The following is a 13,574-nucleotide window of genomic DNA, read 5'->3' on the forward strand; positions in this document are numbered from 1 at the left end:
CGACTAATATAGTGTTTGATTTTGTTCACTTTCTCTTCTTTCTCTTCGCTTCCAGTTTGGAAGATTTATCGACCATAATGGCTCTTATTTGACCCTTTTTCATTACAGGCAAGGCGCGGGCGGGTGACAAGAAGGTTCTGATAATTGCGCAACTGATAACAAAGGTTTCATTATCACAGTCGTAATTGAACAGCAACGAGGAAATCTATTAAATTACCGTTTTAGTTATTGAAGGGGTGACAGAGACAGTGATTTTGTTAGCCAATTCTCTCCTAGAATAGGCCTCCCTTGTAAAATTAATGGTCAGTAGGTTTTATCAAATTCCAGGTTCACATCGGCCACCATCGGCAGTATCTTCATCAAATGAATCGTCTTCTTTATTATCAGCAAGACGAATAAGTCAAACATATTTCAATTATCAAGCTACCCCGGAGTTCCAAAAGGTGTCTTCTAAATATGATCCTGATAACCCAAACAAGGACAAGTTGGGAACTTACGATGGAGTGTTTGTACCTACGGCACTGAATGTCTTATCTATCCTTATGTTTCTTCGTTTTGGCTTCATTTTGGGTCAGTTAGGTGTTATTTGTACCATTGGTCTTTTGCTGCTGAGTTACACTATTAATCTTCTCACTACATTGAGTATTTCTGCTATATCTACAAACGGGACCGTTAGAGGTGGGGGCGCTTATTACATGATTTCAAGAAGTTTGGGGCCTGAATTTGGCGGATCCATTGGGCTCGTGTTTTTTTTGGGGCAGGTATTCAACGCAGGTATGAATGCGGTGGGTATTATCGAACCATTACTTTATAATTTGGGCTCTTCCGCCCAAGGTGAGCCTCCTGCGGCTTTGAGGGAGTTGTTGCCAAGAGGGCATTGGTACGAATTCACATATGCCACAATAATTCTTTTTCTGTGTTTTTCTGTGGCGTTTGTTGGCTCACAAACAGTGTCCAGAGCAGGAAATATTCTTTTTTTGGTATTGGCCGCCTCTATATTCTCTATCCCACTATCTGCACTGATAAGGTCACCATTCATTGAAGGTAACATCAGTTATACTGGCCCCGCATGGCAAACTTTCTATGATAATCTTTTCCCTCACTTAACAAAGGGTGCAGCGGGTTCGCTACTTAAAGGTAAGGAGACGTTCAATGATTTATTTGGGGTTTTTTTTCCTGCTACTGCTGGTATATTTGCCGGCGCAGGAATGTCAAGTGAACTTAGAAAACCTTCCAAATCAATTCCTAAGGGTACCTTATGGGGCTTACTGTTTACTTTTATTTGCTATGCCGTTGTTGTCTTTTCTATGGGCTGTTCCATTCCAAGAAAATCATTATATGGTGATGTGCAAATTATACAGACCATCAGCTCCGTCCAGTGGGTTATATTCATGGGTGAAATGGCCACATCCCTTTTTTCCATTATTGTAGGTATGCTCGGTGCAGCCTATGTGTTGGAAGCCATTGCAAAGGATAACATTATTCCAGGTTTAGAGATTTTTACTCATAAACCATTATATTCATTGATCTTTACTTGGATTTTGACTCAGTTGTGTTTGTTTTCAGATGTTAATAAGATTGCCACATTTATTACCATGACATTCTTGATGACATTCGTAGTAATGAATTTAGCATGTTTTTTATTGGGCATTTCCTCAGCTCCCAATTTCAGGCCCTCTTTCAAGTATTTCAACAGATATACTACAGCTATTGGTGCTTTACTTTCTGTTGTTGCAATGTTAATTGTTGATGGGATTTCAGCTTCTGTTCTATTTTTAGCTATGATTTTGCTATTTTTATTTATTCACTACTTTTCACCTCCGAAATCTTGGGGTGATGTGTCTCAAAGTCTAATATATCATCAGGTGAGAAAATACCTACTTCGCCTACGTCAAGACAATATTAAATATTGGAGGCCTCAAATATTGTTGTTTGTAGATAACCCTAGAACGAGCTGGAACTTGATAAGGTTTTGCAATCATCTGAAAAAAGGTGGTTTGTATATTTTAGGCCATGTAGCCGTAACTGCGGATTTTCCGAAACAATTGAATGAACTAAAAACCCAACAGAAAGCTTGGATGAAAATTAGGGACATGGCCGCTATAAAAGCATTTGTTCAGGTTGGGACAGGCCCTTCTCTTATATGGGGAATTAGAAATGTTTTTATTGGTTCTGGACTAGGAGGTATGAAACCGAACATTACTGTTGTTGGTTTTTTTGACCTCGACAATTATAGGAAGCATACGTTACAGAGTAGGCACAATGACGATAACAATAAGAAACAGGTAAAAATGACAGTGCCAGGTAGCACATTTTCTGATGTCATAATCAATGTTCCCTTACCTACAGATGAGTGCAAAAACGAAAGCAAAGTTAATGTGCAACAATGGGTTCAAATTGTAGAAGATCTATCACTAATGCAATCTAATATTGCTATAGCACATGGTTTTAAATTGTTAGAGATACCAAACAAAAAGGACTGTTGTTTTCCAAAAAAGACAATCGACCTTTATCCCATTCAAATGTGCGGGAAAGTAGAGGCGAGGGGTGACCAACCTGCTTCTATCACTACCAATTTTGATACTTATACACTTATATTACAATTGGCTGCCATTTTAATAACTGTTCCTGAATGGAAACATACACACGCACTTCGAGTTATTTTGTTTGTCGAACAAGAATACCACAGAACTGATGAAGTTCAACGAATGAAAAAGCTACTTCAGATTTTAAGAATTGACGCAGAAGTTTTGGTAGTGTCTCTAGATCAATTCAGGGTATATAACACAATTGTCAAGGGAGACCCAATTGTGTTTGATTTTGTCAACTCAAAGTTGGCTGATAATGAATGGTGGCAAGATTTAGTCGAAGCTCGTGATACGCTAAAACCTAAGCGGAGATTTTCCACTCTTGAACCTCAAACGGTAGCGAAGCAATTTACACAATCAAGAAAATATACTTCAAGAGTTCAGAAATTGGGTGTCTCATTTACCATGAATACTAGCATGCCGACTAACCGCATAGAAACTCCGTTTGAGAGTGAGGATTCAGATTTGGATACAGATCTTACCTCAATTCGTGATGCATTCTCAGTATCGACTGAGGTTCCAGGAGGTAAAGATTTAACGACTAAATCAAAGGCTGGTTCCGAAAGATCGAATTTATTCGTAAAGAATTTGCAAAGTGATGTGTCGACGCAATCGCTGAGACCTGTTTTCTCGAGTAATACCTTACCAAGAACTAGAATTGTGGAAGATGGTACGGGTGAACAGCCAACCCTTATTCCAATTGCCGAACCAGATCTCTCAAGCGCTAACGGCAACAAATCTAAGAGACCTGTTCTGCCTGAATTATCTCCTTGCTGTTCTAAAGATAGTCTTGTTACAGCGATGCAGAATTTAGGTTTTAATGATCTTCCCAGCACTGCTCAGCATTTAATTCTGAATGATATGATGACACAGATGTCAAAGAATTCGGATTTGATCTTTTCGACGTTACCAATTCCAACGCTTGGAACACATGAAGACCACGATGCAAGTTTACAATATGTTGAAGACTTAGATATTTGGTTGGAAGGTTTACCACCATGTATGCTAATCAACTCACAGACCATGACTGTGACTACTGCATTATAGAACAACACATATATCGATATGCATTTTCCCAGGTATTATTTACTACTTATATAAGTTTTGTAATACTTCAGAATACAATACTTCACAATGGGTTTATTCTTTCTATTCCTTTTCTCTAGTTGGGTTTTTCGGTTTCAGGTTCGGTATACTGTTTTATTTTACGAAATGCAAACATGGTGTAGAAATACGAAGCAGCCTCCTTTTCATCGCCTTCAACACCATACCTGCCGTCAGATCTTTGTAAACCTTCCCTCATTTTGGGCGAAAACCTCTCGATCCATTTGGGAATTTCTTGTACGAAAAATTTATTAAAAGGCATTTGCGATACTAACTCCAAACCATATTCATCGGCTAAACTTCTTAGGGTTTCGAAAGGTACAACATATTCAGGAACATTATCTATTGCATCTTCTAACCAATAAGTGTACATCTGTCCATAAGGGGAGGTAAACTCATAGTCATTCTTTTGGTATGAATTATTCTCAAAACTCACTTTATAAATAGAGTTTCCCCAAGATGGTTTTTCCACATCCTTGGGGAATTTATTAAGCTTATAACGAATAAATTCGGAATCAGGAATGGTGCCGAAAAAATGACCGCCAATTTTAAGAGATTTAGCGACATTTAGTAAAGCTCTTCTTGCCTTTTCTTCGGTTTCAAAAGCATAATGTAAACAAAATTGTGTTGAAACGATATCACATGGAAATCGACAGTCTGGGAAGGGCTCCACGGCAACGCCTAATGATTCACCAAAACAATCACCAGTAATCAGTACAACTTGATAGTCTAAATTCCTCATTGACCGGTATCTCTTATGAGCTTCTTGAATCGAGGCGTTGGAAATATCAATGCCGATAAACTGTGAAATGCCTGCGGCACCATATTTTCTTAAGTCACCACCTTTACCACATCCAAGTTCTAGAACAACGTCGCCAGGTTTCGTATATTTATCAATTAGCATATACTTAATTGCGTTGTTGAAATTACGAAGCTTAATGATGGGTGATAGATTTCTCTTTGCGCGATTGGCGATTATTGTACGTTCATTATAGTGCTCTCGGACAATTTGATCAACATTCATAGATTTATTTGCAGTCATTTCTATTTCGTGTCTCTTTAACTGTTCTTCTCTTAATTTTTGAGCACGTTGTTTACGTAATCGTTCCTCCTGATCATACCTTTCGTGCCTTCTCTTTTGTATTTTAAACCCAGATTCCGGTTCATTAAATGAGGACAACAATTTTGGAGTTGGAGCAGCAGTTTTTTGTGAAATTGTTGATGATCCATTGCCATTAGTAGATGTTCCCGCAGTTATTTTGGAATTGCCCTCTAAGATTGTAGTTGGTTCGTCAGTAATAGCTGAACCGTACTGACGGTCGTAATCTTCCTGTGACATCCATACTGGTTTTTCTGGCTTGGCTGACATTTCTTTCCCCTTTCAACACAAAAGAGCGGTTAACTTACTGTTACACAACTTGACAACTTCAATCAGAGAAATGTTTCCTGTGTGAAATAGTGTAATAAGAAAAGAATCCAAGTGTGGAATCTTATTTCACCATTACCCGGTTTTCACTTTAATTGAAATCTTAGAGTAGATAAATCAAAGGTAGTAAGCAATTTATACTAGAACATCCCAAAAGGATCAGTGAAGAGAAGTCGTGACACTGTTGTTAAGTTTATTTGAGGTATGGAAACAATTAAGTCGAAGAAAAATATCAACAAGGAGTCTCTGTTGGAGGAGAGAAGAAAAAAATTAGCGAAATGGAAACAAAAGAAGGCACAATTTGATGCTGAGAAAGAGAATCAAATTTCACGCAATAACATTGTTACTAACAGTATAGAATCCAAGCAAACAGTTGAAAAGGTTACAGAAAGGCAAGAACAGGTAAAAGAAAAGCTTCGAAAGAGGAAAAATGAACTAAAGAGACCGGATGAGAGTACGTCAGTAAAGCCCTCCAAAAAAAAGTCAAAGAGAAATAAGAGAAAGGAAAGAATATCCTTTGATTTTAGCGATGACGATGAGGCAAAAATAGGAAGTGCTTTTCTGCCAAAAGAAGATCCTCCGAAAGTATTGGCAAATGACTATGACAAAGACCCACTAGATGAGTTCATGACATCACTAAAAGCGGAGGAGGTTAGTACAAGCAAACCCTCGTATGAGAGAGGTGATATTCTTGATGTAGAGGACCAACTAGTTGACTTGGAAGCAGTCGACGATGAAAATATCGGGGATGGTACAGATAGTCCTAACATAGCGAAAATTGCTAAGCTAAAAGCAAAAAAACGTGTAAAACAAATATATTACTCTCCAGAGGAGCTTGAGCCATTCCAAAAGAATTTTTATATAGAATCCGAAGTGATTTCGTCGATGACAGAGACAGAAGTTGAGGAGCTTAGACTTAGTCTCGATAATATCAAAATAAAAGGAACAGGGTGCCCCAAACCCGTTACAAAGTGGTCACAACTTGGACTATCAACAGACACGATGACTTTAATTACAGAAAAATTAAGATTTGAGTCCTTAACACCTATTCAATCTCAAGCACTCCCTGCTATCATGTCAGGTCGTGATGTTATAGGAATATCGAAAACTGGATCTGGTAAGACTATCTCCTATCTTTTACCGTTGTTGAGACAAGTAAAGGCTCAACGACCATTGTCAAAGCATGAGACAGGGCCCTTGGGCTTAATTCTAGCTCCAACGAGAGAGTTAGCTTTACAAATACATGAAGAAGTTAGAAAATTCACAGGAGCAGAAGCATTGATTAGGTCAGTATGTTGTACGGGGGGTTCAGAAATGAAGAAACAGATTACAGACCTTAAAAGAGGTGCTGAGATTGTTGTTGCCACGCCAGGCCGATTTATTGATATTTTGACTCTAAATGATGGGAAGTTACTCAGTACCAAGAGAATAACATTTGTAATAATGGACGAGGCAGACAGACTGTTCGATTTAGGTTTCGAGCCTCAAATCACTCAAATCATGAAAACTGTTCGACCTGATAAACAGTGTGTTTTATTTAGTGCAACTTTCCCGAACAAATTGCGTAGTTTTGCTGTAAGAGTTTTGCGATCTCCAATATCTATTACGATCAATTCAAAGGGCCTTGTTAACGAAAATGTGAAACAAAAGTTTAAAATATGTAATTCAGACGATGAAAAATTTGATAATCTTGTTCAGATTGTTCATGGGCGTGCTGAATTTTTTAACGAAATTTTGACTGAAGCTGATGGAGAGAGTAGTGATTTTGAAGAAGCTGACGCTAAAGCTATTATATTTGTATCAAGTCAGCAAATTTGTGACTTCATTTCCAAAAAGCTGCAGAATGCTGGAATCATTACTTGCGCTATTCATGCAGGTAAGCCGTATCAAGAAAGGCTTATGAATTTAGAAAAATTCAAAAGAGAGAAAAACAGTGTCCTTCTTTGTACGGAAGTTCTTTCAAGAGGTTTGAATGTCCCTGAAGTATCATTGGTTATTATTTATAATGCTGTAAAAACTTTTGCTCAATACGTACATACGACTGGAAGAACTGCCAGAGGAAGTCGGTCGGGTACTGCTATAACACTTCTATTACCGGATGAATTGTCAGGAGCTTATATTTTGAGCAAAGCAATGCGTGATGATGAATTAAGCTCTTCAGACCCTTCACAGGCAAAAGAACTACAGGAAATGAGCGCCAAGTTTGAATCTGGTATGAAGAAGGGTAAATTTAGGCTGTCAAAAGGGTTCGGTGGTAAAGGACTTGAAAATATCAAAAATAAAAGAGAAGAAGCACAAGATAAAGATAGAGAACTTAGAAAGGGCGACAAGAAAAATGATGAGGCTGAAAATAAAATCAACAATTTGCAAGAGGAACAGGCCAGTGAATCTGAGCCATCTACACCTATTCCCAAACTGAAATATGAACTGTTCAAAGAGCCTTCAACAGACAATTCAGTCATTTTTTATGCTAAAGTTCATATAAATGATTTGCCTCAAATTGTGAGATGGGAAGCTACAAAAAACACGACTTTGTTGTTCATCAAACACGAAACAGGATGTAGCATAACCAACAAGGGTAAATTTTACCCAGAGGGGAAGGAACCGGAAAATGATACCGATGAGCCCAAACTGTATTTGTTGATCGAAGGCCAGGATGAAAGAGACATACAACTAAGTATTGAATTGCTAGAGCAAAAAGTTAAGGAGGGGGTTATAAAGGCAGCTAGTTTGTCTTTAAAAAGTACAAAGTATTAATTATGCAACCAGCTTATTCTATAGCGTTATATATTCTTGTCTAGTAGTGCGATTAGCTCTCACGAGAAGTTCACAGGACGGTAATTTAGGCATATTCAGCTTTTAGTAAAAAAAAGAAAGTTATTAGATCACAGTAATAAAAAAGTAATATATAATATGATGTAGAAAAAGAATTTGAAAGTTTTATTGATTCGAATATAATGAAAATGAAAAATTTGAAAAAATCAATGAGAATTCATAAAATATAATGAACAGTAAGTAGATGCTTTAAAAAAATCAAAATAATAAAAGAGAAAATAAAGCGGAAAAGCGGATAAAACAAAACATGGAATAAAAATAACTTCAAAAAAAGATTTATCAAGAAAAGGTTAGGCTTGAAGAATATAATAATAATTTTAAGGTTGGTTGAAGACGTGATATGACAGATAAATAATGAAAAATAACGATAAAAATAGGGAGGAAAAACTTGATAATCGAATAGTAATATTAATAATGGTAAGTGTATCACGTCATTTTATAGGGAATATAAATTTGAAATTGCTTATTCTTCTTTCTTTCTTTTTATTCTATAGAGAAAGAAGATGGAAAGTAAAAGGATATTAACTTTAAACACACGTTGGCTTCAAATTATGTAATTCTGGAATAGGAATATCGTTAACAATTAACGCTTGAAATTGGTTCAAAACTTCTTGTAAAACGGAGTACTTGACGGCAGTTCCTGTTGTTAATCTGGCTAACTGCCTAGAGTCACGGCAATATGGAGAGTAACGTTTAACAATTTTTAAATACAAAACCATTCTGCCATTAACCGGCATGGATGAAGATGCAGCTTCTGCAGCAAATTCATCAAACGCACCAGAAGCAGTTGCCGCTTGTAATGCTGGATGAGAGTAGAAGTCCATTTGATTTTGTGGATTGTTAAACAAATGTTCGGGTGTTGGGGTATCCATTGGTGTTAACGATGGCGAAGGTGTCGCGGTTCTGCTTATCTGTGCGCTGTTCATATTACTTTTCTTGGAATCCCTATCATTTTGAGTCCAGGTAACAGTAGCATCTCTCAGAGCAGCCCAATCAGCATTGGCGATAAACCGTTGACCAATTTCATCTGATTTGCGAATTAAATCCATCCATCTTTGAAGAATTTCTGTATTGGAAGCATCGTCAACAGATCCCATTGACTTTAGTAAGATTCTGTAAGCAACAATTGTCTTTGGGATGTGGTAAGCTTCATAACTCTTATCTATGTATTCTAAAATACTGCGATCATGCCAGACAGTGCATTTAGCTAAGATGATGTTGAAAAAAGGTTCATCTATATGCTTGATGTTATTGTAGGTCTGAATGACATTTTGTAATGTTTGGAACCCTTGCATTTTATCTACGGCGTAGTTCTCAAAAAAAATATCGAAAAAGGTATCATTTAAAGAAGAAGAGATACCATGATTGACATTTCTACCATAATGTAGAGAAGACTTGTACCAGATTTGATATATGTGGTTGAAATCACGAGTTTGGCTCCAAATATTTCTTAAAAATGATTTCACATAAGAAACTTGCAAATCTATCTTGTATGGCATTTCATCATTCAGAGCTTTGTCAAAGAATGTTTGTGCTACATTTAGGTCTTTACATTCACCGATAAAGGAGAGATGTGTTTCTATCAAATAACCATATTTCATTTCCGTTGATTCTTGGCATAATTTCTGAAATAGTTTGAGAGCCATGTCGTTTTCACTGGCAGATAAAGAGGCCCTGATCATTCCTACTGAAAGATTTGGATGAAAATAATTGATCATCGAAGAGGATTTCTCATAAAGAGCTTGAATTTCTGGATAAGAGACACCATTGTCGTATAAAATGGGTAATATAACGCCAACCACTCTTGGATTCAAAAAGATATTAGAAGTGTAGGTGTTTTGACCATTGATGGCGGCCTTCCAAATATCGACAGCTTCCTCGAACAGTAAAAGCTCCTTGAACGCAGTAATTAAATGCATAGCGCCGTATTCGTTCAACTCCACTTTGCCGTTAAGAACATCTTCGGATATTTCTCTAAGAGACTTGCAAAGATAGTTGGTCATTTCCTTGTGGAAGGATTGAGAATCATAATCAGGTTTCTTATTCATTCTTGTCAACTGATTTCTATTAGCTCTCAACCCATTGTGGAGCAAATGCACTAATTTAGAAACACGATCAGAATTTAACTCTGGTGTAGTGAGCAGATCGTGATATAGTCCCATTGCCCTACCTATAGAATCCCAGAATAATGGATTAGCATTAGAATTTGGATGTTCTGAATGATGTTTCATATTTTGACGTCTTGGTGTCTGTGACATGTAAAGTGTTTGCGATACGCAATCTTCAAAGGCACAAACTTTATGAAACCATGGGGAATCTGGACTGATCGAGTTACCTTGGTTGGCGTTATTATATTTGTTATGATTGTGGTGGTTTTGATGGTGATTACGGTTATTGTTGTTGTTGTTGTGGTGGTGGTGATTACGGTTGTGGTTGTTGTGATTGTTATTATTATGATTATGATTGTTATTATTATTATTGTTACTATGGGCCAAGTGATGGTTGTTATTGGGTCCAATATTGCCACCAAGGTGAGGTACAAAATGGTTGGCTGGGCTCACTTGATATGTACCGATGCTTGGATTGTTGAAAGTGGCAGGTGTATATGGAATGGCATAATTGGGCTCATGGTGTTCCATAGCGATTGTACTGTTAAATTTCATTGGATGATTCAATGAATTCTTTTTAGGATGTGGAACGAACTGATTTGGGGGTTTGCCCTTCAGTACTTGTGTCTGCTGAGCTAGGCGGATCATAGAATAGGATCTACAGGATAGGAAAGCAATCTAAATAACAAATATAATGCCAACCTCACCTTTCTAAAACCTCGATACAACTTTTAAATGTACTATATCCAAGGAAAAAAAATTGTGAAAGAATAAAAGGAAAAGGGTTACTATAGATATAACTAATGCAAGATGCAATTTGAGTATTGAACGACGGAATGTCTCTACTGCCCTTGCCCTATATCAAACTTTCTTCGAGATGTCCATGGCACAACTTAAGCAAGGTTGAAAAAATTTTCTTTTCTTTTTTTCGCTGAAAGCAACCCATTTCTTTTGGCCGTCAGACAAAGCTCGCGCGGACTGTTTCTTACTAATAAACCCCTGCAGAAGCAAAAGATCTATTAAATTGCCTCTCTTGTACGAGCAGTTTACAGTAGGCACACATCCCCTTGCACGGAAGAAAACAATATGAGAAAGCTTGCCTGTGATTTTAAGCTTTTAGTATATTATTAAACCAAGAAAAGAAGAGAAAATATCTAGAGGAATCGAACAGCGAAGCAAACATAGGAAGAAGTACTGCTATTTTTTCCACTTGTGTGTCATGTGGCATGCTCTTTTTCCGAAGTTCGTTATGTAAGGTAGAAGGCGATGACGGTATGAGACATGCCTTGCGAGGCACTGGAAACCCATGGGTACAGTAGGTGAAACTAGCTCAATCTGTTGAGTTTTTTTTCTTCGTGGTATACGCCTGATGTTTTTTTGAACACCAGGTGAGCGGAATAGAATGAACAGTAGAAAGGAAGAAGGAAGAAGAAAGAAAAAAGAAAGAAGAAAAAGAGAAGTAAAAACGGAATTTCTAAACATCGGAAGGTTCGTAAAAGACTTCGCATGCACAATAGTGGCGGGTGATTATTATAGTTTTGATATAGCACCCGACTTGATCTATCAATAGAAATTATATTTTATAGGCCATATTGCGGAGCTCGCTCCGCAGTTAGTGGGTAGTTTCAAAAGAATAATAACTTACTTTTGGTCTATGCAGAGAAATTATATAACTCGAGATAAATAGAATGAAAAGAAAGAAGACGGGAAAGGAAACAGGATGATCAATTGAGTATGGGCATGAAGTTACCCAAGATCATCAGGGGCAACCCGGAGACATCTCTTTTTAGTGTCCACATACAACAACAATTAACTATTTTACCCTTGATAGGACTTAAGAGTCTGCAAACTTTCATCTTCTCAGATCCTTTAAAGTCCCTATACGCGACCTTCGAGAGCGTTTTGAAATAATCACGTACGCTTTCATCGTCCATGATCTCCACAATGAAGGTCATCTTGTTCAACAGCTCCTCTCTTGTCCATCCGCATAAGATTTCAAATTCTTCGTTGACGTAGGAAATTTGGCCATTTCTTCGCCAAATACATGTCGGAGTACCGATCTGTCCGATAAATTTTACATATTCTAATAAAGTTCTTTGGTAGCATTGCTCCATGAATATCATGTCCTCTTCAGTTAATGTCACAGAACATGCAATGAAAATGGGCCGAAATTCGGCGATTGACCGACACATCTTCACCAGATCCTGCTGGTTGAATCGATGTTTTAGGTATACCAAAAGATGATGAAATCCAGGTGTATGCGAAAAAGCGGCGTTTATGGACGTGTATATTTCCATTGGCGTAGAGTATCGTAGTGAATGTTCCCATTCCACATTGCTCTTGATATTTGTGGCGTCCGGAGAGCAGCTTTCCAGCGATACAGAGACTAAGTGGTTTTTCTTCCGCCTCAATGGGATCGCCAGCTCAGGGAATGTTACCATCTCGCTGTTCAAGTAATACTGGTTTATGCTTGCATCCCAATTTATCTGGGAGCTCTTTTCTGATGGATCCCGTGGCAGTAATCTCTTAAAGTTCAAGGAGTTATCAGCTGAGTCAACAGGCATCAAGGGGAAATGGTTTGCAAACAGATTAACCTGCGAGGCCACGATTTTGGCCGAATTTGGTCCCAGTAGAATAGAATAAACGTTTTGATTGGAAGATGGATACGGGTGTGGGGCCATGTTTGCTCGCTGTTGGCTGTAAATCTGGCGGATTTTCTCCATTTCAGTTTCTTCAGGGCTCGTATTTGTTCCCGTGGGACTGTTATTGCTGCTATTACCTATGGTGGAGTTGGATGTGGAATTAGTGTTTGAATATAAAATGTCAATAGGGATTTTATTAGATAACGTGTCTTGATGAATGATATTTGAGAGAATAGAGTACTCAGAATCGGCAGCGTTCGATAGAAACTTGGCCTTGTGGACAATGTGCTGTGGGCTGGTAAATTTTTGCTGTTCCCCCATGTTATTTATGTTCACGGTACTGTTATTGTTGGAATTATTATAAATCGGTATCATAATCTTACGAGGTGGGTGGTCCGGTTGTATGTTCATTGGAAGTTCTCTGTTAGGTATCCCTGCCAAATACTTACTTTTCTTTCTTGGAGCATCGACGCATGTGGCTGTGAGACCCTTACCGATGCATCGTAAACATGGTCTTTTGGCTTCGCACGAAACATGTAATCTCGAGCAGTTCACGCATGCCACGTTGGTGTTCTTTCTCTTCTTTCTTCTCTTTGTCCCGAGAGCACTGTTTGTATCTGCAGAAGAGTCTGGAGTAGGCGACTTTTTGTATTCGTTGTCATCTGAAGTGCACATCGCTATGAGTCATTAATGTATGCTATTTCTATACTTTTGGGTGTCTGTTGTACCTGGGAAATGGAGAGATAGCTTGAGCAATGCTCAGATTCATATAGCTGACAATTTTATCTAGAAGTATGAGGTCAATATAACAACTTTTGTTTGGGTGTTTCAGATGGTAACTTCTTTTCAATTTAGTAACTCATTGTTTCTG

The 13,574-nt window shown here is 37.9% G+C and overlaps 5 protein-coding genes across 5 annotated transcripts; 2 read left to right on the plus strand and 3 right to left on the minus strand.

Annotated features, from left to right (window-relative positions):
• Window positions 1-299: 299 nt before the first annotated feature.
• VHC1 (Vhc1p) lies at window positions 300-3,635 on the plus strand (the record flags this gene model as incomplete). Its single annotated transcript, XM_056224908.1, has 1 exon — window positions 300-3,635. One exon carries the CDS (start codon window positions 300-302, stop codon window positions 3,633-3,635), a length of 3,336 nt encoding a protein of 1,111 aa, XP_056080582.1.
• A 115-nt stretch (window positions 3,636-3,750) lies between these two features.
• ABD1 (mRNA (guanine-N7)-methyltransferase) lies at window positions 3,751-5,061 on the minus strand (the record flags this gene model as incomplete). Its single annotated transcript, XM_056224920.1, has 1 exon — window positions 3,751-5,061. The coding sequence occupies one exon, from the start codon at window positions 5,059-5,061 to the stop codon at window positions 3,751-3,753; it is 1,311 nt and encodes a 436-aa protein (XP_056080583.1).
• A 261-nt stretch (window positions 5,062-5,322) lies between these two features.
• PRP5 (DEAD-box RNA helicase PRP5) lies at window positions 5,323-7,875 on the plus strand (the record flags this gene model as incomplete). Its single annotated transcript, XM_056224931.1, has 1 exon — window positions 5,323-7,875. The coding sequence occupies one exon, from the start codon at window positions 5,323-5,325 to the stop codon at window positions 7,873-7,875; it is 2,553 nt and encodes an 850-aa protein (XP_056080584.1).
• Window positions 7,876-8,480: 605 nt separating this feature from the next.
• SMKI02G3450 (uncharacterized protein) lies at window positions 8,481-10,709 on the minus strand (the record flags this gene model as incomplete). Its single annotated transcript, XM_056224942.1, has 1 exon — window positions 8,481-10,709. The coding sequence occupies one exon, from the start codon at window positions 10,707-10,709 to the stop codon at window positions 8,481-8,483; it is 2,229 nt and encodes a 742-aa protein (XP_056080585.1).
• Window positions 10,710-11,785: 1,076 nt separating this feature from the next.
• On the minus strand, window positions 11,786-13,378 carry ERT1 (Ert1p; the record flags this gene model as incomplete). The annotated part of the gene is made up of 1 exon (XM_056224953.1): window positions 11,786-13,378. The coding sequence occupies one exon, from the start codon at window positions 13,376-13,378 to the stop codon at window positions 11,786-11,788; it is 1,593 nt and encodes a 530-aa protein (XP_056080586.1).
• Between the last annotated feature and the right edge of the window lie 196 nt (window positions 13,379-13,574).

This window comes from Saccharomyces mikatae, assembly GCF_947241705.1.
Source record: "Saccharomyces mikatae IFO 1815 strain IFO1815 genome assembly, chromosome: 2".
NCBI classification, from domain to species: domain Eukaryota; kingdom Fungi; phylum Ascomycota; class Saccharomycetes; order Saccharomycetales; family Saccharomycetaceae; genus Saccharomyces; species Saccharomyces mikatae.